Here is a 22,412-nt window from a genome sequence, read left to right on the forward strand (position 1 = left end):
AACCATGACTCTCTTATAAGTGGCTGTGGAAATGGAAAATACCATGTGCTTGCAGATGTTTGCTTACTATCTGCAACAGGAACCTCCAGGCTCCGAGCTTTCAGCATCAACACTGTGGACACAATTGACCTAAATATATTTGTTCTAGAAGCTCAAGTGCCAACAATGCCAAATATTTTAATGATCGGGTTTAATACAAATTTGGACTGCAGATGACCAAATATACACCAGAGAACAGCTCACCGTTTGAATTTTGTTTTCCACTGCCATACGTTAATGCTTCTCTGCTCATAAATTTTTACTTTGGTCTCTGAACCCAAATATTATCTAAACTAAGTATATAGAAAACAGTGCATATAAGATATTTTACCTGTGGCATAGGTTAAGAGAACATTGTTTATGCAGGTTATCCCAAACCCAGGGCAATAGATAGCATTCTCATTTTGAACAGGCCATACAAATAAAGCAATGCAGTACCAAGGATATACTGGGGTGCATCCAACCTAGTACAACTCTGAGGAAGTCTCAAGCTCGGGAATTTTTCAATGCCTATCCACACCGCATAGCAGCGTCCCAAAGAACCTCTCCTTAGGGAAAGCATGAGAGTTGCTATGAACTTAGGAAGTTCCTTAATACAAAGTAAGGTCATCTATCCAAACAGTTTAGTATTGCCTATGCTGACTGGAAGCAACACCCCAGGGTTTCAGACAGGGTTATCTCCAGTCTATGTTCCACCAAGAGCTGCATTTCCAGTTTCACTAAGCGCTTGGCCTGCTTAATGCCCTCATCCTTGGTACTACTACACTCATGCAATTGATTTCACAAATCCTATTAAAGGATCTTAAACTGCCTTTCACTTGCTGAGAAAAGGGGGAGTTTGTCTAATCACTGTGAAGATAAGACCTGGATTTCAGTTTTAAAGGGTATCACTAAGATGTAGGGGAGAATTTGGTTTAATGCCAACAGCAATCAAAATATAAATAACATCTAAAGTATACAACAAAGCAAAAGTCTTGATTTTTATATTTAAAGCCATGTATGTACCCTTCCAGGAAGAACAACTGCTTTGACGACTCTTGATATTCCAAGGTCATACAAACACAGAACACTTCCTTCTGCTTCTTCCAAGCCAATTAGTAGTCCAGTTCTTTTTTGCCAGGAAAACTCTTTCACTGCAAGGATAGTGGGAGGCTGTTCAGTCACTCCACTAAAATGGTATGCAGACAGCCGTTCTCCAGTGACTGGGTTTACTACCTCAAGCTGAGGCCCACAAGCCAAGCAGGCCAGTCCACTTCGTCCTAGAAAAAAAAGAAGAAATATACATAAGTAACAGGAAAAATGTGGAGGCATTATTGTAAACCTGGGATCTGGAAAGAAGGGCTGAAGAAAAGTATCTTTCCTAATAAACATACTCAAAAATAATGCATACATTGCATCTGCGGATGAAAGGTATATACAATTATTACACTGGGCAACAATTTTTTACTTTTTGAATGTTGTCTAGATTTCTACAACTGATTTGGGGTATTTTTGCACTGCTGAATCAGGAAATGGCATCCATTTCTCTCCATCAGGTCAGGTTTACTGTAAACTGAATGGTGGGCATTGATAAAGGTAAGTACACGTAAATTGCATGTTGCTTCACCATTTTTCAAACTTCAGGGCTTGAACTTCCGTTTCTTGGAACTCCTGGAATGCTCAGCGGCAGGGAGGTCTCTCTTCAGAGTCCAACAGTAGTCAGTCATCATGACTGCGTCCCAGCGACCCTGATACCTGGTCTCCATCTCTTTCATGTCCTGATGGAATCTCTCCCCCTGCTCATCACTCATTGAACCCAGGTTCTCAGGAAACCGGTCCATATGTGAAAATAGGTAGTGCACCTTGACGCTCATGTTGCAGCCCAGGTTTCTGAAAGCAGACAGCATGTTGTTGACAAGTTCTGCGTAGTTTCTGGCCTTATTGTTGCCAAGAAAGTTATTCACTACCAGAACAAATGCCTTCCAGCTTCCAGTTCCACTTCGTTCATTGAGTTTCCGAACTCTGGATCTCTGATGAGCTGACAGATCTGAGGACCGTCAAAGATGCCAGCTTTCAATTTCTCCATGGTCAATCCTGGAAAAGCCTGGCACAAGTAAGTGAAGCAGTCACCATCCTTGTCCAGAGCCTTGGTGAACTGCTTGATTAAGCCGAGCTTGATTTGCAGCGGTGGGAAGAGTATTCTGTCTCTGTCCACCAGAGGGTCGTTGATGACGTTCCTTTTTCTGCAAGGCACCAATTCCTCCCGCACAGGCCAGTCCTTCTTCGTGCAACGCTGAGCACGGTCCCTACTATCCCACATGCACAGAAAACATGGGTACTTGGTGAAGCCAGACTGTTGTCCCAACAAAAAGTTTACCATCTTCAGGTCAACACAAATAAACCACTTATGCTGATCATAACCAATTTTCTCCAGCACATACTTCACCGCTTCATAGTTCTCCTTCAGTGTACTCGAGTGAGCCAGGGGTATAGAGGCAAACTGGTTGCCGTTGTGTAGCAGAACACATTTCAGGGATCGCTTGCTGCTGTCAATGAACAGTCTCCAATCTTTGGGTTCGTACTGTGGCACTCCAAGCTTGAGCAGAAGCTGCGCAATATCTGCACAGTACACCAAGTCCTTCTCTTCCGAGAAAAAACAGAGGTACTCTTGATGCCTGTTGCAGAAGAAGCTGATGCGAGCATTGTCAGAGAGGAGGTTTTTTTCCTTCAATCTGGATGCCAACAGTTCGGCAGAGTCCTTTGACAAGCTGAGGTCGCGAACTAGATCATTCAACTCCTTTTGGGAAAATGGATGGGGAGCATCATCTTCAAGAACCACTTCTTCTTCTTCATGTCCTTCAACACTGGAGGCATCTTCGTCACTAATGTCAGGAAGTTCTCCGAAGATAGGCACTGGAATTTCATCACAATGAGCTACAGGACGACGTGCTGATTGAAGATCAGGATACTTCATGGGGCGGCTGCCCCATTAACTTAGTTTTGATCCCCCAACTTTATGCTTTGCCGCACCAATTTATGGAAGATTTCGAGGTTTTATGACTTCAAACTGATCCCTTTTCGACATAATCACCAAGAACTATCGGACCTGAATACTTCTTGTCATTAAAATAATCATTTCCAATCAAAACAATTATTCAACATGGCATTTTACCCCCAACTTCTTCTAAAATGCTCCACACAAGCGTACATGTGAACAAAAACGTAAAAAAATGACATGTGGCCATAGCTCAAAAACTTGACCTGATTGAGCAAAACCAATGTGATTTTTGGATTCAGTGCATCAGATTCGTCCTAAATCAACTGAAAAAACGCAGACAACAAATTTGTTGTTGACCAGTGTTATTATTATTCTTAAGCATCTTTGTATAGTTTTATATATATATATATATATATAAAAATATATGGCTTTTCAAATGTTTTTTGATACATTAAAAAAACAAGTTCCTGAATAAACACAAGAAACTGTAATACAAGCATACCTAGCCAGTTTTCATCTTACTACCTATGACAGCATTTCCAAAGAGTTGGGACACTCTGCAGAGAAACATCCATGCATATTTACAAAAATATATGCAACACTGCACACAAGCACAGTTGCTTCTGAGGGGACCACTGTACTAGCCCTGAAGTTAAAGAGGACAATGGGACTAAAAACAAGAAAGGGGCCAAATTACAAGCAAAAACTTAGAAAAAATGTCTTTTGCCTGGACACAAAAATTCAATTCCAGGCTTATATTGACTCAGGTATATGGAAAACACAATGCCAATGAATATTAAAGGGGAGAAAATGAGTTCTGATTCTAGATTTACTCCTGGCAAGTACATACACTTTCAGTCAATGGAAACCCTTCATACTGAAAACTTCAGTGAACAGTCAAGCCTTCTTAACTACAGTTTATCTGTTCTGAGGTACAACATGGATTTTTCTGAAGATTACTGCATTTAACATCTCAGTCGGTAGAGCATGAGACTCGTGGGTTTGAGTCCCACATTGGGCAAAAGATTCCTGCATTGCAGGAAACTGTCACCTTGAGTTGAGATAAGATGAACCAATGCAAATAATCCAGGATAGGAGTGATTTGTTCCCCTCTTCACATGGGTTTGGTTTGTTTGGTTGCTGCACTCTGTATTAGCTGAAGCTTCCAATGTTCAACAGCAGGCCAAGATTGGACATTTTATAGAAACTAATGAGAAGTTACTGTCACATGTGTTATATATGAAAGGAAATCAGCTGGTACATCTACCCAAGCTAGTAAAAAAGTGTCCCTTAGCCCATTGCTACCACCTAGGAATCCAGCATCAGAGCAGGACAAAACTGCTGTTCCAAGCAGTGTTTTTCTCTCTTAATGGGCATCATGACTCTGCTGTGAATGGGCAATATCTGACAACCATTAGCAACTCCATCCTGCCAGAATTTAGCTTCAGTGTCTATGAAGACAGAACCGCTGCAGCATTAAATTCAGTTCCTGCATTTGGACTCACACAGATGACCAAATGCTCAGTGTCTTCATTGTGGGTTCTGATAAACTGTTCCCTACATGGACCCAATTTGTTTTCCCCAGTTAAGGGCATTCTTCTTTGCTCTAGTGATCATATTACTGACTATGCATTTATACATTAGAACATACATTTAATGTTCCTAACAGATAAGAAATGAATTCTCAAAGTTTTACCTCCAGTGAATTTCCCATGAAGTACCGAATCTATCATTATTTCATCTTCCCCAAGAGCTTGTATAGTCACTTCTGGAAATTGCAGGAGGCTGCTGGTTACGTGAGCTGTTAGGTCTCGCATGCTTCACTGTAGAGACACAACAGGAAGTTTATTCAGCAAGCAGACTGTTCCAGTAAGTTATTACAGCTACTACAATACTCATGGTCTAAGGCAGTGTTTCCCAACCACTGTTCCGCGGCACACTAGTGTGCCGCGAGATGTTGCCTGGTGTGCCGCGGGGAAAATTAAAAAATTCGAAAGATTTTTTTTTTAAGTCAAATTTTCGATTGGGGCGCCGTCACTAGATGACCCCTGGGGTTCCCTCCCTCCCTCCCGCTCTGCGCCTCCCTCCTCCTCCTCCGGGGAGGCCCTTCCTGGCTCTCGGCCAAGGCTTGGCGGCTGCCACTCACTCACTCGCTCACCCACCCGTCCCTCCATCCCTGCACCCGGCCTCTCCCCCTCCGTCCCCGGCACGGGGGCTGCCGGGATCCGTAGTCCCCTCGCCCTTGGGCTCCGCGCCCACGCGGGGTGCGCGAACTACGTTTCCCAGCGTGGCCTGGCGGGCCGGGCGTTTTGTTTGAAGCGCTCTTCTCCTGGCCATGGAATGAGCGCAGCGGCGGCGGCCGGGCGGGCAGGGGCTCTTCCGCGCAGACCCCGCGCAGCCTGCCTGTGCCCCCGCGGAGATCGGGCGGCAGGATGGAGCCCAGGGATCCCCGCGGAGGCGGAGCGGTGGCGGAGGAGGCTGCCCCCCAGGTAGGGCTGCGTCAGGGGGTTTTTATTTTTGCAATGCTGCATCCACGCCGGAGGGGACGCATCGGACCGCGGGGAGACCCCTTGGCGGGCGTGCAAGGCAATGCATGCGTGCAGGCGTTGCATGGAGTGCAGTGCAATGCAATGGCAACGCGGCGCCCTGCATGCATTCATGCAACTTCCACCGGCGCTCCGGACTTGGCAGGTGAGGGGGGTCCCCAGTGGGCGGCAGAGAGAGCCGGGAGGGCGAAGGGGAGCCGGGGGGAGCAGCGCTGCTCCCCGAGCCTAGCCCGGGGGGGAAACTTCGGCGTCGTTGCGCCGGGTGTTGGAAGCGGAGGCTGGCGGGGGCCCCTCACCTGCAAAACCTGGTCGCCTCTCATATATTTCGTGCATTGCATTCATCGCCCGCTTTCTCCTCCAAGGAGCTCCCGGGGGCGCGCGTGGTTCTCCCCGTGTTATCCTCGCAACAACAGCCCTGCGAGGTGGGTCAGGCGAGTGGCCCAAGGGAGCACCCAGGGATTGTCCTGGCCAGGTGGGGTGATTTGAACCCTGCTCTCTGCCCGGTCTTCATCCTCATTTAGCCCCCACATGTGCATGACTGTGCATGACTGAGGTTTTCCCCCCTCGTCTTGGCTATGGTGTGAGTCTGTCCTGTTAATTAATGGGGTTCTGCTTTCGGAGAAGATGAGCCAGCCCTCAAGGAGGTGATTATGTAATTTGCTAGCAATTCATGTCCCTCCCGGCATGACGCTGCGCGCTGATGTCACGGGGATGTAATGGTGGTGTGCCTCGAGATTTTTTTCATGAAACAAGTGTGCCTTTGCCCAAAAAAGGTTGGGAAACACTGGTCTAAGGAACTCAAATTCTGCAGTCAAAATAATTGCTTTTTCTGCGTAATTTACTCCTTTTCAATTATCCTTATCTGTAAATACCAGAATTTTCTAGCAAAGCCTAGAGGAAGTAAAGGATATTAATCATAGGGGATAACCAATGTTACTCACACTCAGAGGAGACCCACTGAAATCAAATGATTTAACTGACTTAGCATTAGATATCACCCTTAACTTTAGAAGATGGTAATCTGCAGGGATTACAGATGAAAGTCAATAGTAATGGATCTATACCTGGTTCCAAAGTATATCTTATGTAACAAACACATTTCCCACAAATTGTAAACTTTCATCGGTAGCCAAGAATCAAGTTTACTAATCACTAGTATTACTAAGGTTCATTAAAATAAATGTCAACAGCTTCAATCTGTCATTGCCTATGCCAAACACTGAATGTGTAAGACACACAGGTAGCACACACAACCTTAAAAAGGTAAAGGTAAAGGACCCCTGACAGTTAAGTCCAGTCGCAGTCGACTCTCGGGTTGCGGCGCTCATCTCACTTTACAGGCCGAGGGAGCTGGTGTTTGTCCGCAGACAGTTTTTCCGGGTCATGTGGCCAACATGACTAAGCCTCTTCTGGCGAAACCAGAGCAGCGCACGGAAATGCCATTTACCTTCCCACCGGAGCGGTACCTATTTATCTACTTGCACTTTTGGGTGTGCTTTCGAACTGCTAGGTTGACAGGAGCTGGGATTGAGCAACAGGAGCTCACCCCGTCGTGGGGATTCAAACCTCTGACCTTCTGATCGGCAAGCCCAAAAGGCTCAGTGGTTTAGACCACAGCACCACCCACGTCCCTTACTGATACTGATTTGGGAGGAGGGAAAAGATGGGGAAACTAGAGCAAGAACAACAATTAAGATGGTTTCCCACCTCTTTTTATAACCACAGGGGTTTTTTTAAATACCATATTGACTTGCAAAGTTACAGCAAGAAACAAAGCAAGCTGGGGGGAGAGAGAGAAAAGATGGAAGGACATTTGCTATGATTTCTCATCACTTTAGTTCTCCTACAACAACTTTTTAAAAAAATATGTGCACATTGTATGTAAATAAGAGACACTTAATACACATTGTTTACATATTCATTGGCATAGAATTACTGCTATCCTGACAGTGGCCTCGTTGCTTCCCTTTTTTCTAAAATATTGTTCACTGACTGTGTGGAAGCTGCATTCTTTAAATCATGTCTACTCAGAAGTAAATCCCATTGAATTCAATGGAGCTCTTCCTCTGATAAGTGGAGCTATGATTGCAGCCTTAATCTGCTTCGTACTGTGAATTTCAAAGACCGATAGAAGGAATAATTCATTATTGTTATTTTCACATGAAAAAGTGACCTCTTTTGTTAACTGCTGAATTTGTGCCTGCTCCTCAGTTGAAGTCTGAGGATACCAAGCTGTAAAACAAAATCATGCTTACTGAGAACATTCTGAAACATACATTAGTTTAGGCACTGTTTCAGCAGATACACATAGAACAAATTTCTGTATAAAACGTGCATTTATGAAATAAAGAGCTGCATTACAAAAATGGTTTATAAAAGGGGCATTACACTGGTACTGGAGCGCCTGTTAAATGTTTAATATACCCACAGGAATTCATATAACCTAGAAAATAAAGAGCAAAATATCAACAGGGTACTAAACTATCACTCCCTGATGTCTGGGTGAGGGGGAGCCAGAACTAAATTTATGTCAAACTGCAAAATCAAGTTAGCAAGGGTGCAAGCCCAACCCCGCTTTCCGGGGGAATCCCCATTGAATTCAATTGGAATTACTGCCAAGTAGACATGGGTAGGCTTGCAGCAATAGGTGGCTTTGTGATGGCCCATTAGCTACTTCATTCACTTTGTTTTTAAGCTGCCACAAGAGTTTGTTCTTGCTACAACTGATAAACAGGGATACCCCTCTGAAAAGTCATTAATTTTGAAGTCAAACACATAGGGAAGGGAAGAGTTGTAAATATCTACAAAGCCACATCCATCAAGTTCTGTGATATACATAAAAGATTATGTATACTTCTACATCAACAGACAACAAAATGAAATATACTTGTGTAAAATAAACCAATTGCAGCATAACAAAGGCAAGGTAAAAATTAAAGGACCCCTGGACGGCTAAGTCCAGTCAAAGGCAACTATGGGGTGTGGCGCTCATCTCGCTTTTCAGGCTGAAAGAGCTGGCATTTGTCCAAAGACAGCTTTCTGGATCATGTGACCAGCATGACTAAACTGCTTCTGGCGCAACATAACACCATGACGGAAGCCAGAGCACACGGAAATGCTGTTTACTGTCCCATCACATCGGTACATATTTATCTACTTGCACTGATACGCTTTTGAACTGCTAGGTTGGCAGAAGCTGGGACAGAGCAACAGAAGCTCACCCCATCACATGGATTTGAATTGCCAATCCTTCCATAGGCAAGTCCAAGAGCAGGGGTACTCAACTAAGGTTCACGGGCCGAATGCAGCCTGCCAGGGTCCTAAATCTGGCACACCCAGCCACTGTAGAACCTGCTGGAAAGCCATTGAGGAGGAGACTCAACACGCTTTGGAGAGCTTGTGCCGCGGTGCCTTTAAGCAGAGCAGGCGGGAGGGAAAGAGGCAGGTCAGGATTTTCCCCTCCTGGCCCTGCCCTGCCTTGCCATCTGGCCTGTCCCGCCCCACGTGTGTCCACCTCCCTCAATCCCCAGCGACCATGCTGTTCACTTGTGCCCTGTGGTCCGCCGCCCTCTCCGCCGTGGCGCGCTGCCTGATCCAGCCCCAGCCGCTGTTGTCCTTGCAGCCCAGCTCGGCAGCCCCAGCCGCCTCCTCTGGCCGGGCTCACCCTCCATCTCCTGCGCCTGTGGCAGCCTCCACACGGATGGTGAGCTACGAGCAGAGGACAGGGGAAGGGGGAAGGTCACTCACAAGGAACACAGGGCTCTGGGGCTTACTCGCAAGAAAGCCTCCCTTGGGGCCGCTGGGGATCGCATCCAAGGAAAAAGATGGCCGCCACCATCCTAGGGACTTTTTGTCCTGGGATAAGTGCTTGGGGGCTGGGCTGTGATCCAAGGTGTGCTTGCTCATGAGGAATCCCCCTCGGCATCAGGTTGCTCGCGAGTAAACGTCTGCCTGCCATCCAAGAGGAGACCACGTGGACGCAGGCTTTGGGGGGGGGAAATGGGTATGGGTTCATCCGAACCCCCCTCCCCAGAAGCGGGACAGAACAGTTACTGAATTTCCATCCCACATTTTTTCTCCCAGGAGCTCAAGGTCTGTGGTTTTCACCCTCCACATTTATTCCCCACAACCCACATTCAAATCAAGCAGCCTCACTAATTTCTATGCATCTTTCCCCTCTGAGACATATCTTAACCATGAACTCAAAATTGCAACCTTCTTTGGAAGCACCTATGTCTGTGAACAGACTTTTCCCCAAATGAACATCTGAAATCTCCAACAAGATCCAGACTAATTGGTGAACACTTGCATCACTTGCTATGACTAGCAGTGACAAATATGGAACCGGATATTGACCATTTCATTAGCCAAAATCAGGCCCATACTTCCTATTGAAATACTTATAAGTTTATGTTGATTAAAATTGTTCTTCATTTTAAATATTGTATTGTTTTTCCTGTTTTTGTGCACTACAAATAAAATATGTGCAGTGTGCATAGGAATTTGTTCATATTTTTTCCAACTACAGTATAGTATGGCCCCCAACAGTGTCTGAGGGACAGTGAACCGGCCCCGTTTAAAAAGTTTGAAGACCCCTGCCCAAGAAGGTAAGTGGTTTAGACCACAGCACCACCCACGTCCCACACAACAAAGAACAGCTGATGAATGCATGAATGAGTACTGGAATGGATTAAGGCATATTCATACATCCCTACTAGTAGTTCTAGGTATGACACAGAACTAGTTACCAGGCTGCTGGTGGTGGTCTGTGATGCAGTATTAAGTGTATTACTGTGGCTAGGAGTGCCTTCTTCGAAGTTTTGTCTGTTCACTAGTTATGACCATTCCTGGACAGGGATAGTATGACCACTGTAGACCAGGCGCTGCTGGTAATCTCCAAACTAAATTAATGTAATGCACTCTATGTGTGTTTGCGCTTGAGCCTGGTTTGGAACCTGCAGACTGTACAGAATGTGGCTGCTAGGCTATTGATAGGATCAGTTATCCAACAACACGCAACTCCATTGTTAAAACATCTGAACTGGCTGATCTGCTGCCAAGCTAGGTTTAAGATTCTTGTATTAATTAATAAGCAACTTAGGTACAGAGTACATTAGGGACCAGCTGAAGTCTAATATCCTAGTTCAATTACTGAGAGCATCTATAGGAGTGTTGCTGGTTGTCCCTTGAGTTGTTGAGACTAATCTGACGACAACATGAAACAGAAATTTCAGTGTTATTGGTCTAATATTGTGGAATACTCTGCCAATAGAGATTTAGCAGACCTCTTCTGTATTCATTTTTTAAGCATTTGCTGAAAAATTCTCTATGCTGCCAGGCTTATGCAATTAAAGAAAAAAATATTTCTCCTATAGTTAGTCTGTAATTTTTGTTTTATATGGTTTTTATTGTATTTGTTGCACACTGCTGATATTAAATACTTATATAGTGCAACTTCACAAAAATAAGCCATTATTTGCATTTTTCTAGAAAGAGTACATACCTATTGATGTATTCCTGAAGTATTTGCACACACAATTCCAAGGACAGGATAGCTCAATGGATTTGTGACTCGCAATTTTTCAGCTAAAGTCTTACCAAAGGAACTTCCTTAAGTCAAAAAAGAACTTTAGTGCAGTCCAAATCTAGAATTATATCTTCTACAGGCAACCTACTCTCAAGCTGATGAAGAGTCTGATCTGTATTGCATAGGTTCAAGATGTGGAAGTTAATAGTCCCTCTTTGTCCTGCCCTGGAAGCTGGCTAGATATCCCTTTTTCTTCCCCTGAAAGGTATTAAATCTGGATGCACACATATTTATAGAGCAGCAGTACTTGGTTGCCAGAATCTATTAACTGCTTTTTCTGGCAATTAAAATATTCTTAGTCTATGAAAGCTCTGCAACTTTACTGTTTAGTATTTGTTCCACTTTAACTGCTTAATATATTGTTGCATGCTGTTTCTTCAAAAACAAAATGGGATTATGTTTCACAATTTTGCAAACCTTGATAAAACTTTTTTAAAGAGTTCATCAAGCTCTTAATAAGCTTTTGGTCTGGAAGGTCACAAGTTGCGCAATAAGCAAGTTGAGCAAAACATGGAAACATAGCCCAAACATATGAAATGTGCATCATCACTCAACATTTGCAAGGCCAGGAACAGACCTGGTTACCAGACAAGTTTCCTGGCACCTCAAACATTATAGCCAATTAGATCCTGAATGTGAGCACTAGCACCATCCAGCAACATAGGAACATTTCCTTTACAGAGAGTGAAAAGACTTATCACACTTATAATGGTGTGTGTATATTATGTGTGAATATAACCTGCAATCTCAGTATTCTTTTTAAACTCAAGACTAGAGACTCATTAGATCTACAAGAGAATTATTTACACATGCCAAGTTTTGCAAGTGTTCCGGCACAGGTGCATAGCAGGATCTGATGTGCTCTAGTGAAAACAGACTGAATAGTTTCATTGAGCTCACCGTGACCGCTAATTTTACAGAATGTCCTCAACGGGCATTTGCCTTTACCAGATTAGACCCTGGGGTCTATGCCCTCAATTCTCCACCACCAAAGTTAAGGAGGACATTGTTTTAAGTTTCAGTGACTGCCAAATCTGCATAGCCCAATTACTCCTCCTCCTTCCAAAAGTCAAGATACATTTCTTCTAAGTCTCTGTTTTATAGTTAACATTACAGTGGTGCCCCGCAAGACGAATGCCTTGCAAGACGAAAAACTCGCTAGACGAAAGGGTTTTCCATTTTTGCGTTGCTTCGCTAGACGAATTTCCCTATGGGCTTGTTTCGCAAGACGAAAACGTCTTGCGCTTTTTTTTTAAGGCTGCTTGAAGAGGTGCAGTTGCGACGGACCGTGCTTCGCAAGACGAAAAACATCGCAAGACGAAAAGACTCGCGGAACGAATTCTTTTCGTCTTGTGAGGCACCACTGTATATTATCTGTAGGAGCAACATGCCATTTAGTTAAAAAAAATATGTGCCGTACAAATGGAGACATTCAATATCATTCAATGTGTCATAAATCAACAGGTCTATACATACTGTTTTGTAGTTTTTAAAACAACAACAACTCAATATGGATAGCAAAGGCTTTTTTATTTTAAGCAAACTACTATTAATCTGAAGTTTACAAAAAGGCTACCAAAAAGTGGAGAATATTAAAGCCCAAGGCCTGCCAAGCACCCTGCTGCTTTTTGGAACACCTGGAATAAACTAAAGGATATGATAATTAAAAATGTACCAAGATATTCAGAAACTAATTCAAAAACAAAACAATATTCTGAAAGTATGTTGCCAATGGCAAGGACAATAGGAAAGACAACATTACCACAGTCACTTTTCCACTGTTTTGTATCCTTTTTCCACAGCATGTGAAGTGCATCAGTACAAGCATCAAACATGGCAGATGGAACAAGAATTGGATTTTTTAAAGTACAGTGGTGCCTCGCAAGACGAAATTAATTCGTTCCACAATTCTCTTCGTCTTGCGGTTTTTTCGTCTTGCGATGCACGGTTTCCCATAGGAATGCATTGAAAATCAATTAATGCGTTCCTGGGAAACCGACTTCAGGCCAGGTCCGGGGACAGTCTGTCCCCGGACCTCTTCTGAAGGCTGGGGGGGGGGACAAGGGCTTTTCTTCCCACCCCCAGCATTTTAAAAAACCCTGGGACAGCGGAGGACTTCTCCGCTGTCCGGGGCGATCTTAAAATGCTGGCGGGTGGCATTTTAAAATCGCTCCGGACAGCGGAGGACTTCTCCGCTGTCCGGGGCGATTTAAAAGCCCCTGGGAAGGCAGGCAGGGGGGACAAAGACTTTCGCCCCCTGCCCGCCTTCAGAAGGTGTTCCCGCCCCCCGCCCCACTTCAGAACAGCTTTCCGAAGTGGGGCGGATGGGGCAGGTGTCCCTGCCCCCCCCGCCCCACTTCGGAAGAGCTTTCCGAAGTGGGGCGGCGGGGCCAGGTGTTCCCGCCCCCCCTCCCCACTTCAGAAGAGCTTTCCGAAGTGGGGCGGCGGGGCCAGGTGTTCCCGCCCCCCTCCCCACTTCGGAAGAGCTTTCCGAAGTGGGGCGGCGGGGCCAGGTGTCCCCGCCCCCCCTCCCCACTTCGGAAGAGCTTTCCGAAGTGGGGCGGCGGGGCCAGGTGTCCCCGCCCCCCCTCCCCACTTCAGAAGAGCTTTCCGAAGTGGGGCGGCGGGGCCAGGTGTTCCCGCCCCCCTCCCCACTTCAGAAGAGCTTTCCGAAGTGGGGCGGCGGGGCCAGGTGTCCCCGCCCCCCCTCCCCACTTCGGAAGAGCTTTCCGAAGTGGGGCGGCGGGGCCAGGTGTCCCCGCCCCCCCGCCCCACTTCGGAACAGCTTTCCGAAGTGGGGCGGCGGGGCCAGGTGTTCCCGTCCCCCCTCCCCACTTCGGAAGAGCTTTCCGAAGTGGGGCGGCGGGGCCAGGTGTTCCCGCCCCCCCTCCCCACTTCGGAAGAGCTTTCCGAAGTGGGGCGGCGGGGCCAGGTGTCCCCGCCCCCCCTCCCCACTTCGGAAGAGCTTTCCGAAGTGGGGCGGCGGGGCCAGGTGTCCCCGCCCCCCCTCCCCACTTCGGAACAGCTTTCCGAAGTGGGGCGGCCGGGCCAGGTGTCCCCGCCCCCCCCGCCCCACTTCGGAACAGCTTTCCGAAGTGGGGCGGCGGGGGCAGGTGTCCCCGCCCCCACTCCCCACTTCGGAACAGCATTTTAAAATCTTCCCAGGACACGGGGAGATTTTAAAATGCTGGGGGTCTGCAGCGCTTCGCTCCCGACCCCCAGCATTTTAAAATCTTCCCAGGACACGGGGAGATTTTAAAATGCTGGGGGTCGGCAGCGAACGCTTCGCTCCCGCCCGCCAGCATTTTAAGATCGCCCGGGGCAGGCGGGGGGGAGGCAGGCGGGGGGGAGCAAAGACTTTTGCCCCCCGCCGGCCTTCAGAAGAGGTCCCCTTCTGAAGGCCGGCTGTGGGCGAAAGTCTTTGCTCCTGACCGCCAGCATTTCCCTATGGGCTTTCGTCTTGCGATGCAAGCCCATAGGGAAATTCGTCTTGCGAAGCGCCTCCAAAACAGAAAACCCTTTCGTCTTGCGGGTTTTCCGTCTTGCGAGGCATTCGTCTTGCGGGGTACCACTGTAACTTTTCTTTACAATGTTTTCCTTAACAGGAAAGCACAAAAAGCTAATCTCTCAATTTTCTTTAAAAGCCATGCACACTCTGTCTACATTTGTGTTTACTAATCAAATGAGTTATCTAGATAGGTAGTTCTCCTTCTCAGCACATTAAGGGTACATTTTTGGTCTGTAGGGAAAGGGAAATGTTAGTAAAGTCACACCCACACCTTAAAGCACATGGCTTCCCCCAAAGAATCCTGGGATCTGTCGTTTGTAAAGAGTAATACAAATTGTAGCTCTGTGAGTGGTAAGCTAGAGTTTCCAGGCTTTTAGGCGAAAGCCATGTGTTTTCAATGTATGATGTGAATGCAGCTGAAGGCTACAATTTTATCAGTGTTAGACACTCAGATATATAAACTAGGTGCCAAATTGCTCCCTAAACCAGGGTTACTTGCCAAAACAGAATACCTAGTTGCCATTTTGGGGCCAGACAGCTCAAAAGTTGAATTTTTCAATATGACTTTTTGGTTCCTGAAATTCATTCTGATTGTGCAAAATATAACAGAATTCTACAGGATGTGTTCCTTGTGTGTGAAAACAGTCAAGATCCAAGGATCCCCAGGCATGCACCTCCAAGTGGTGGACCATCCTTGCTCCTGGGCATCTTCACTTGGTCGCAAATGGCCTATACCCATATGCAAAACGCGCCTGGCAAATTTTGAACACTTGATTTTATATACATTTACTTGAGCATAAGGACTACTTAACTTTGCAGGACTTCCTTCTCCGTTACACAGGATCCCTAAATGACCATTGTTTAGAGGATCTCTACTTGGAAGAAATGTACATTTAATTTAGATTTATTCCTCTCTAACTCTGCTTATGGAAGCAAATCAGGATTTCCCCTTCCATTTTTAGACTGACTTGCATTTGAACAGCTATTCAATATTAAAGAGTAGGATTTTTATCCTGAAGACCACCATCCAGCAGAATGATAGATCACTCATTTGTGGCTTGCAAAAATTTCTGACTTCAGGCTACCACCTTCTGAAACAGTTAAACGTTCACTATTTTTCTATTTTTATTTAAGGCATTTATATCTCACTCTTCAGTTCTGGATAAGTTGTTCTCCTTTGGCAGCTACTTAGTTGTTTCAAAATATTTTAGAGTTGCAGTAGGGAGTTAAATTTGATGAATGCCCAGAAAAATCATGAAATGTGTGGCATTAGGGCTGGTTGCTTTTCTATTCACATTGCAATGGGGTCCATGAGGCATCTATAAATTAACTGTCCATTCTATTAAAATCAATTTTCTGCTTCCCCACCCCAGGATATTTTTACATCTATTTTGATTCCAATCACGCTGTGTGAAAGACTACTGCAGTGTACAGTGGTACCTCGGGTTACATACATTTCAGATTACAGATGCTTCAGGTTACAGACTCCGCTAACCCAGAAATAATACCTCGGGTTAAGAACTTTGCTTCAGGATGAGAACAGAAATCGTGCTCCGGTGGCGTGGCAGCAGTGGGAGGCCCCATTAGCTAAAGTGGTGCTTCAGGTTAAGAACAGACCTCCAGAACGAATTAAGTACTTAACCCAAGGTACCACTGTATTCTATGTGGGGCTGCCTTTAAAAATGGTACAGAAACTGAAGGTAGTTCAAATTACTGGGACTGGACATTTGATTATATTATGGAAGAGTTCTACCAATGCTGATTTTAATCCATAAAGCCCTAAACAGCTTCAGGCAAGGTCACTTGAGATATTGCCTCTTCCCGCATATGCCTGCCTAAATCCCCTTCAGGCTCTGCTGCAGGTGCACCCACCAAGTGAAGTGAGGTAAGTGGTTACCAGGCAGAGGGCAGTGGTACCCTTTTACAGAATAGTCTCTCCAAAGTAGCTTGGCTGGGATATTCTCTAGGGTCTTTTCAATGCAAGGTCAACACCTTTTTTTTAAACCAAGCTTCTTAATTGCATTTTAAAATTGACTTCAAGCTGCTGGGGCTTATCATGGTTTTAATTTGAGTGGCATACCACTTACGCTGTCTCCTATAAAGGAAAGTATTTGCTATCTTATTGCTTTTTTGTTGATTAAAATTAGTATTTTTTAAAATATTGTCATAATTGTAAACTACCCAGGGAATATTTACTGATACGGAGCCATACGTATTTAATAAATGATAAATAAAATAGAATATATTCCAATGCCAGCTAAGGGTAGAAATAAATGACTACCTTACAGGTTACAAAATCACACACCCCGTTTCACCCTTCAACTCCAATCCAAGAAGGTTCACTAGGTGCCTTCATTATACACCTTTAGGCACCAGGAAAAAATGCTCCTCCTTAATCAGGCCTTTGCCTGATTGACATTCAATGCCCTTGGGGGGGGGAAGGGTTATTGGGTTGGTTTTGTTTTTATTTTGATTATGTATTTTGTGTTTTTATCTTGTGAACGATCCTAACACCCACAAGTATAGGGTGGTATACAAATTTAATTACAGTAATAATAATAATAATAATAATAATAATAATAATAATAATCTCCCTCGCTTTCTCCCGCAACATATAATGAACACTAACTGCCACAACTGAACAATGATGATTTCAAATAGTAAAAACTTCAAGCTGGTAAGACATTTTCTGGCTTACAGTCTCAAACTCTTCAGCTGCCATGCTTTCAAAGATGCTTACTACAACATCTTCTAGGAGATAAAGCTCAACTCAGGAATGGCTGACAATATAAATCATTTTTATTTGCAACTTTAAAAGAACAGGAGACCTAGTCATTAAAGATACCTTAGGTTCTTTTCCACTGGGTTATTACACTTCCCTAAATGAGTCATAAGCAGAGATCCAAGTGCTGGTACAGAAGAAAAACAAGCAGGATGAGGAACATATTTATACAGGAAGTTCAAGTAGGGTGGTCATAATGTTCACTCCATATTGAACTGATTTCATCCAGCTAATGAGCTGGCCAAGTATTGCAGGACAATGGGATTCTACATGTTGCGCACCTTGTAACTTAAAGGAAACATTTGACTGAAACACACAGTAAGCTGTTTCAGATTGATGCAGATGAAACATTTGAAGTTATGGACATATCTTTGTTGAAGTGAAAAACTTATTTTACATTAAAATTGTAAGTGGGGAATTTGTGGCCCTCCAGACATTATTATCCTCCAACTTCCATCAGTTCTAGTCAATGGTCTAATGGTCCAGGATGTTGGGAATTGTAGTTCAGCAACATTTGGGAGGCCACAGGTTCGCCAGCCTTGATTAATAGGCTTTTAGAGTAGCCTATTTTTCTAAATAGAAATGTTTCAAGGGCACCTAACAAGTTATATTTTAGTTGTATACATGCAATAAAGGTACAGCAGATATGAGCAGAATAGTACAATTTTTAAAAAAATGCCTAGTAAAATAAAATAAAATAAAGAGGTATTTGCCCAGTATAGAAGAAGACCAACTGGGCACTGAATCTACCAGGTCACACACAGGTTGTATCAGTTTATTTTGTTAGGACCAAGAATTAGTATTGTTCCCACTATATCAGCAAACATATCTAGAAGTATGCACAATAAGCCCAACCAAAGACCCAACAGTTACACCTCAGTTAAGTCTGAACTGAAACAATGAAAGCCGGTATTACAGTAAACTCAAGGATAGTAAACAATAAAATAAGGACCCAGTATGATTATTATTTGGGGTATTATTTTACACCAACCTCTCTATAGTCCTGCCAAATACAGCATGCATGTTTTTAAAACACACCAAGAGACAGGCACTAAAAAGTTACATGGATTTCATGGCAATATGAATAACATCTGCATTGTAGTCAAACATTCACAAGAGAAGACTATTTATGAAGATGGTTGAAGTTCTCTGTGTAATGCATTCTGGTACTGTATAGTTCTTATCGCACACTGAATTCAAAGCAAGATACCAGTCACCTATACCCATCCATTGATACTATTTGGTTGTTTATGGGATCCACCAGCATCTGCCACTTCTCAAATCTAGATCTCATCCTATCATGCAACTCTAAAATGTTCAACTTTTGCACACTAGCTAAGACTCAAGAAACAAAAGAACATACGATGGTTTTCTCTAGTCCCCATTCAGAAATGCCATCTCCAACCTGCAGCCTTGAGAGGCGATATCCACCCTGACTCAGGATTCTACCACACCATTCCAGCCCAACAACATCATGATTCTATGATGCCGAGTTAGAACCAAGCCCGGGTTATTCCAATAGTACTTACTCCCAAGTAATTAGGGCCTGCAATGGCACGCACGCTTCCTTGCAATCAAGTCTCGCTTTGCACCCAGAATCGGGCTGCCCACGTGCCCTCACCTCAAATTAAAACCACCCAGCCTGCAGAACCAGGAATCGGAAAGCAAATTATAACTCTACGCAATGGCCCTCGAGGGGGGGAAAATGGCTGTTCCTCCACCGTTTCAGTTGTTTGTCACGAACTGTCACATGTTCGCCGTGTTGTAGTTTTAAGAGCGCAGGTTCAAAGCGACAGGACCGCGAGCGGAACACGAACCGGGAAGCCCCCTCGCCTCAGCGGGCAGGGGTCGGGCGGAAGAGCCCCTTCAGGCCGCCGCCCCCGTCCAGCCACGCTCGCTTAAGTCGCTCGACAGCAGCACGCCGCACCCCCCCCCCCCGCCTGCAGTTGCCGCCTTGCTTGCCTTCCCCAGCCCGACGGGGCGGCGTCCCCGCGCTCGGGAGGGCAAAGGGCGAAGGAGAGGCCTCGCCCCCGTCAGCCTCCGAGGCTGGGCGTGTGCGAGGGAGGCTTCACCGGGGAAGGCAGGCGCCTGAAGCGCCCGGCAGAGCCATGTGCACCACCCGCAGGCGCTTACATAAGCAGCCTGGAGGTGGCCCGCCTCAGGCCGCCCGGCCCAAAACAGGGCCTACCAGCCTGGTCCGCGCCTACCCGCCCGCCGGCCTCCCTCTTCGCGGGCGGTACCTGCTTGCTCAGGCGGGTGTCGCCGCCTCCGCCGCTTTGCCGCTCGGCCTCCCGTCAGAAAGGCGACATCTCTTTCCCTCTCTCGCACCCGCCGCAGCGGTTGGGGAAGGCCGGCGAACGTGCGCCACTCCTCGGGGGGGCTCTCTGCGCCGGGCCTGCTCAGTCGCCGGCCGCCGCGCGCGCTCTCGCTCGGTATCTGTCTGCGCAGCAGCAGCCGCCTCGTCGTCGTCGTCGTCCTCTTCCTCCCCCCCACCCGCAATCACTCACCGGCAAGCAGGAGGAGAGCGGGGGGGTGTGGGAGGAGGAAGGCTGACCTCTCGCGAGAACAAATCACAGCCGCCGCGGGAATTTTCAAATTCTTGAGCTCTTGCTGTTGTTTCTTTTAATTGTTCGCCGTGCGAAGCCAGACGAAGCAGTAGGAGCGGAAAGCACCCGGGCGCTTCCTTCGCCAAACTACAAGGCCCAGCATGCACCGCTTCGAACGTAGCCGCGGAGGAAACCGTCTCGGGCGTCTTGAAGGCGGGGGTTTTCCTTGAAGGTTTAAAAGGCGGCCGTGGCCTTTCCGTTGGCCATGTGCTCACGTGGGCCACGATCTGGCGCATGTTTACTTAGCAATAAGGGCAGCTGTGTACCATAGGAATTACTCTCCTTTTCTTTTTCTTCTATTTCCTTTCTCCCGGCTTCTTTATGTTTCTTTTTTTCCTTTTTTGTAGCTGTTTTTAAAAATTATTATTTCCATTCGTTTTCTATATCTTACCGTATTATGATAAAACTTTAATAAAAATCTTAACATACGCAGGCTTACTCGCAAGTGAGTCCTCCTAGGGCATTATTATATTTACATTATCTTTTGTCAGGTGAGCAGCTCCCAAGTCTCTTGTGAACCCAGCTGCCGTAAAATTTATTTGTTCACACATTCAAGGTAGCTGGAGTTGTATATTGCTGTCCCTGTTATACATAGGAAAGGCCTACTGTTAGTTGCAGTTTTCACTTGGATGACAAAAATGACATGATTTGGGATGAAAAACAAATGCACAAAAAGATTACCGGTGATAGAATGGGTGCCTATTGTACTATATTTTCTTAGTGTTCAACTGCAAACAGAATGCATCATAGTTGTGCATTTCCATCTGCTTAAAATTACACATTTATGTTTGTTAATTTATTTATTTATTTATTTTGCTACTAATAACATTGCAGCAGTGGCTATGTTTGTTAATAAACAATTTTCAAAAATATTTTCCAACTTTACACAGCATTGTAGAGTTGGAAAGGACTCCGAGAGTCATCTAGTCCAACACTCTGCAATTCAGTAATCCTGCCCACAGCTATCTCTGGGTGGGTTCGAATCATAAAAATGCATTGCTCTGGTGCTGCTGAAGGACTGCCAGAAGCCATTTGAAAATAGCAACCTGTACAGAATGTCTAGCCATTCCCCCACTCTCCAATTCAAAACCTATATCTCATATGCTATGCAAGTGGAAATCTCCATTGGTAATAACTTTCCTACTGAAGTCTATTACAAGGGCAGCACTGGTAGGTGTGTGAATGTTTTCCTGTTCATGAACTGATCACTCCAGAAGTGAAGATTGTAATTGGCATTAGTGCTGTTCTTAGGACCTGGAGTTTTTCCCAGCCCATACTGACTGCCTGTATTGAGTTGTATTCAGTTGCATTCACATGAAAACCAGGAAGTGATGAGGTCCAAGCTACATATTACATTAACTGCATAATTTGCCTTTTTGTTTCTGATCTTTTCCTTTTACAAAAGAGCTCTGAAGGTTCAAGTACTGGGTTGGAGGAGCAATATGAATGCTTGCCTCTTGTGCTGCAGCCCCTATGAAAATTGCCCCTCAACCCCAGCTAGTATTTGATATTGTTGGGAAGCCGTTACTGCAAGCTAGTACCGTGGTACCTCAGGTTACATACGCTTCAGGTTACAAATGGTTCAGGTTACAGACTCTGCTAACCCAGAAATAGTACCTTGGGTTAAGAACTTTGCTTCAGGATGAGAACAGAAATCGTGCTTCGGCGGTGTGGCGGCAGCGGGAGGCCCCATTAGTTAAAGTGGTGCTTCAGGTTAAGAACAGCTTCAGGTTAAGAACGGACCTCCGGAACGAATTAAGTACTTAACCCGAGGTACCACTGTATTTGGAGTTGCCAGTCAATTTGTTTATCAAATCTTGCATGTGTGAAATAAGCTTAACTGAATTAAGTGAGATTTACTTTTGTGGAATATCCAGCTTTGTATAAACAAGATGCTTAAGTCTAATTCAGGGGTAGACAACCTAAGGCCTGGGGCCTGGATGCAGCCCAATCACCTCAATTTAGCCCCCGGATGGTCCGGGAATCAGACTGTTTTTACATGAGTAGAATGTGTCCTTTTTAAAAAAAATGCATCTCTGGGTTATTTGAGGGACATAGGAATTCATTCTTTTATTTTCTTCTTTTTCTTTTTTCAAAAATTAATGCACAAAAGGGTTAAAACCATAGTGTAAGCTGTCCTGCGAAGCTTAGCTCGCCTTGGGAAGGGACTAGGTACCAGTAATCAAGACTTTGTTACCTGCGAAGCTCAACCTGTGAAGAAGCTAAGCTGGAGCATCCAGTTTAGTTGCATGGCTCTCACAAGCCATTCTTGTTTTCCTATAACCAATAATTTAGGAACTTCCACTGCTTTGAAACAAAGCCAAGTTTTACTGTCTGTGGAACTTTCTGAAGCACATGAATCTGACC

At 45.3% G+C, this 22,412-nt stretch overlaps 1 protein-coding gene across 2 annotated transcripts in view; it reads right to left on the reverse strand.

Annotated features, from left to right (window-relative positions):
• The window catches only part of AHCTF1 (AT-hook containing transcription factor 1), a 56,758-nt gene extending 37,580 nt beyond the window's left edge, over positions 1-19,178 (reverse strand). The window contains exons 1-3 of one of the 2 annotated variants that reach the window (XM_081187995.1): positions 19,061-19,178; positions 4,713-4,839; positions 1,045-1,298 (exon numbers count right to left, since the gene is read on the reverse strand). In XM_081187995.1, the coding sequence (XP_081044121.1) occupies positions 1,045-1,298; positions 4,713-4,833 (375 nt within the window). In that variant the 5' untranslated portion in view covers positions 4,834-4,839; positions 19,061-19,178. The remainder of the gene's footprint in view (positions 1-1,044; positions 1,299-4,712; positions 4,840-19,060) is intronic. The other variant, XM_081187994.1, reaches the window with a different exon arrangement.
• Between the last annotated feature and the right edge of the window lie 3,234 nt (positions 19,179-22,412).

This window comes from Podarcis bocagei (genome assembly GCF_964188305.1).
Source record: "Podarcis bocagei genome assembly, chromosome: 3".
NCBI lineage: Eukaryota > Metazoa > Chordata > Lepidosauria > Squamata > Lacertidae > Podarcis > Podarcis bocagei.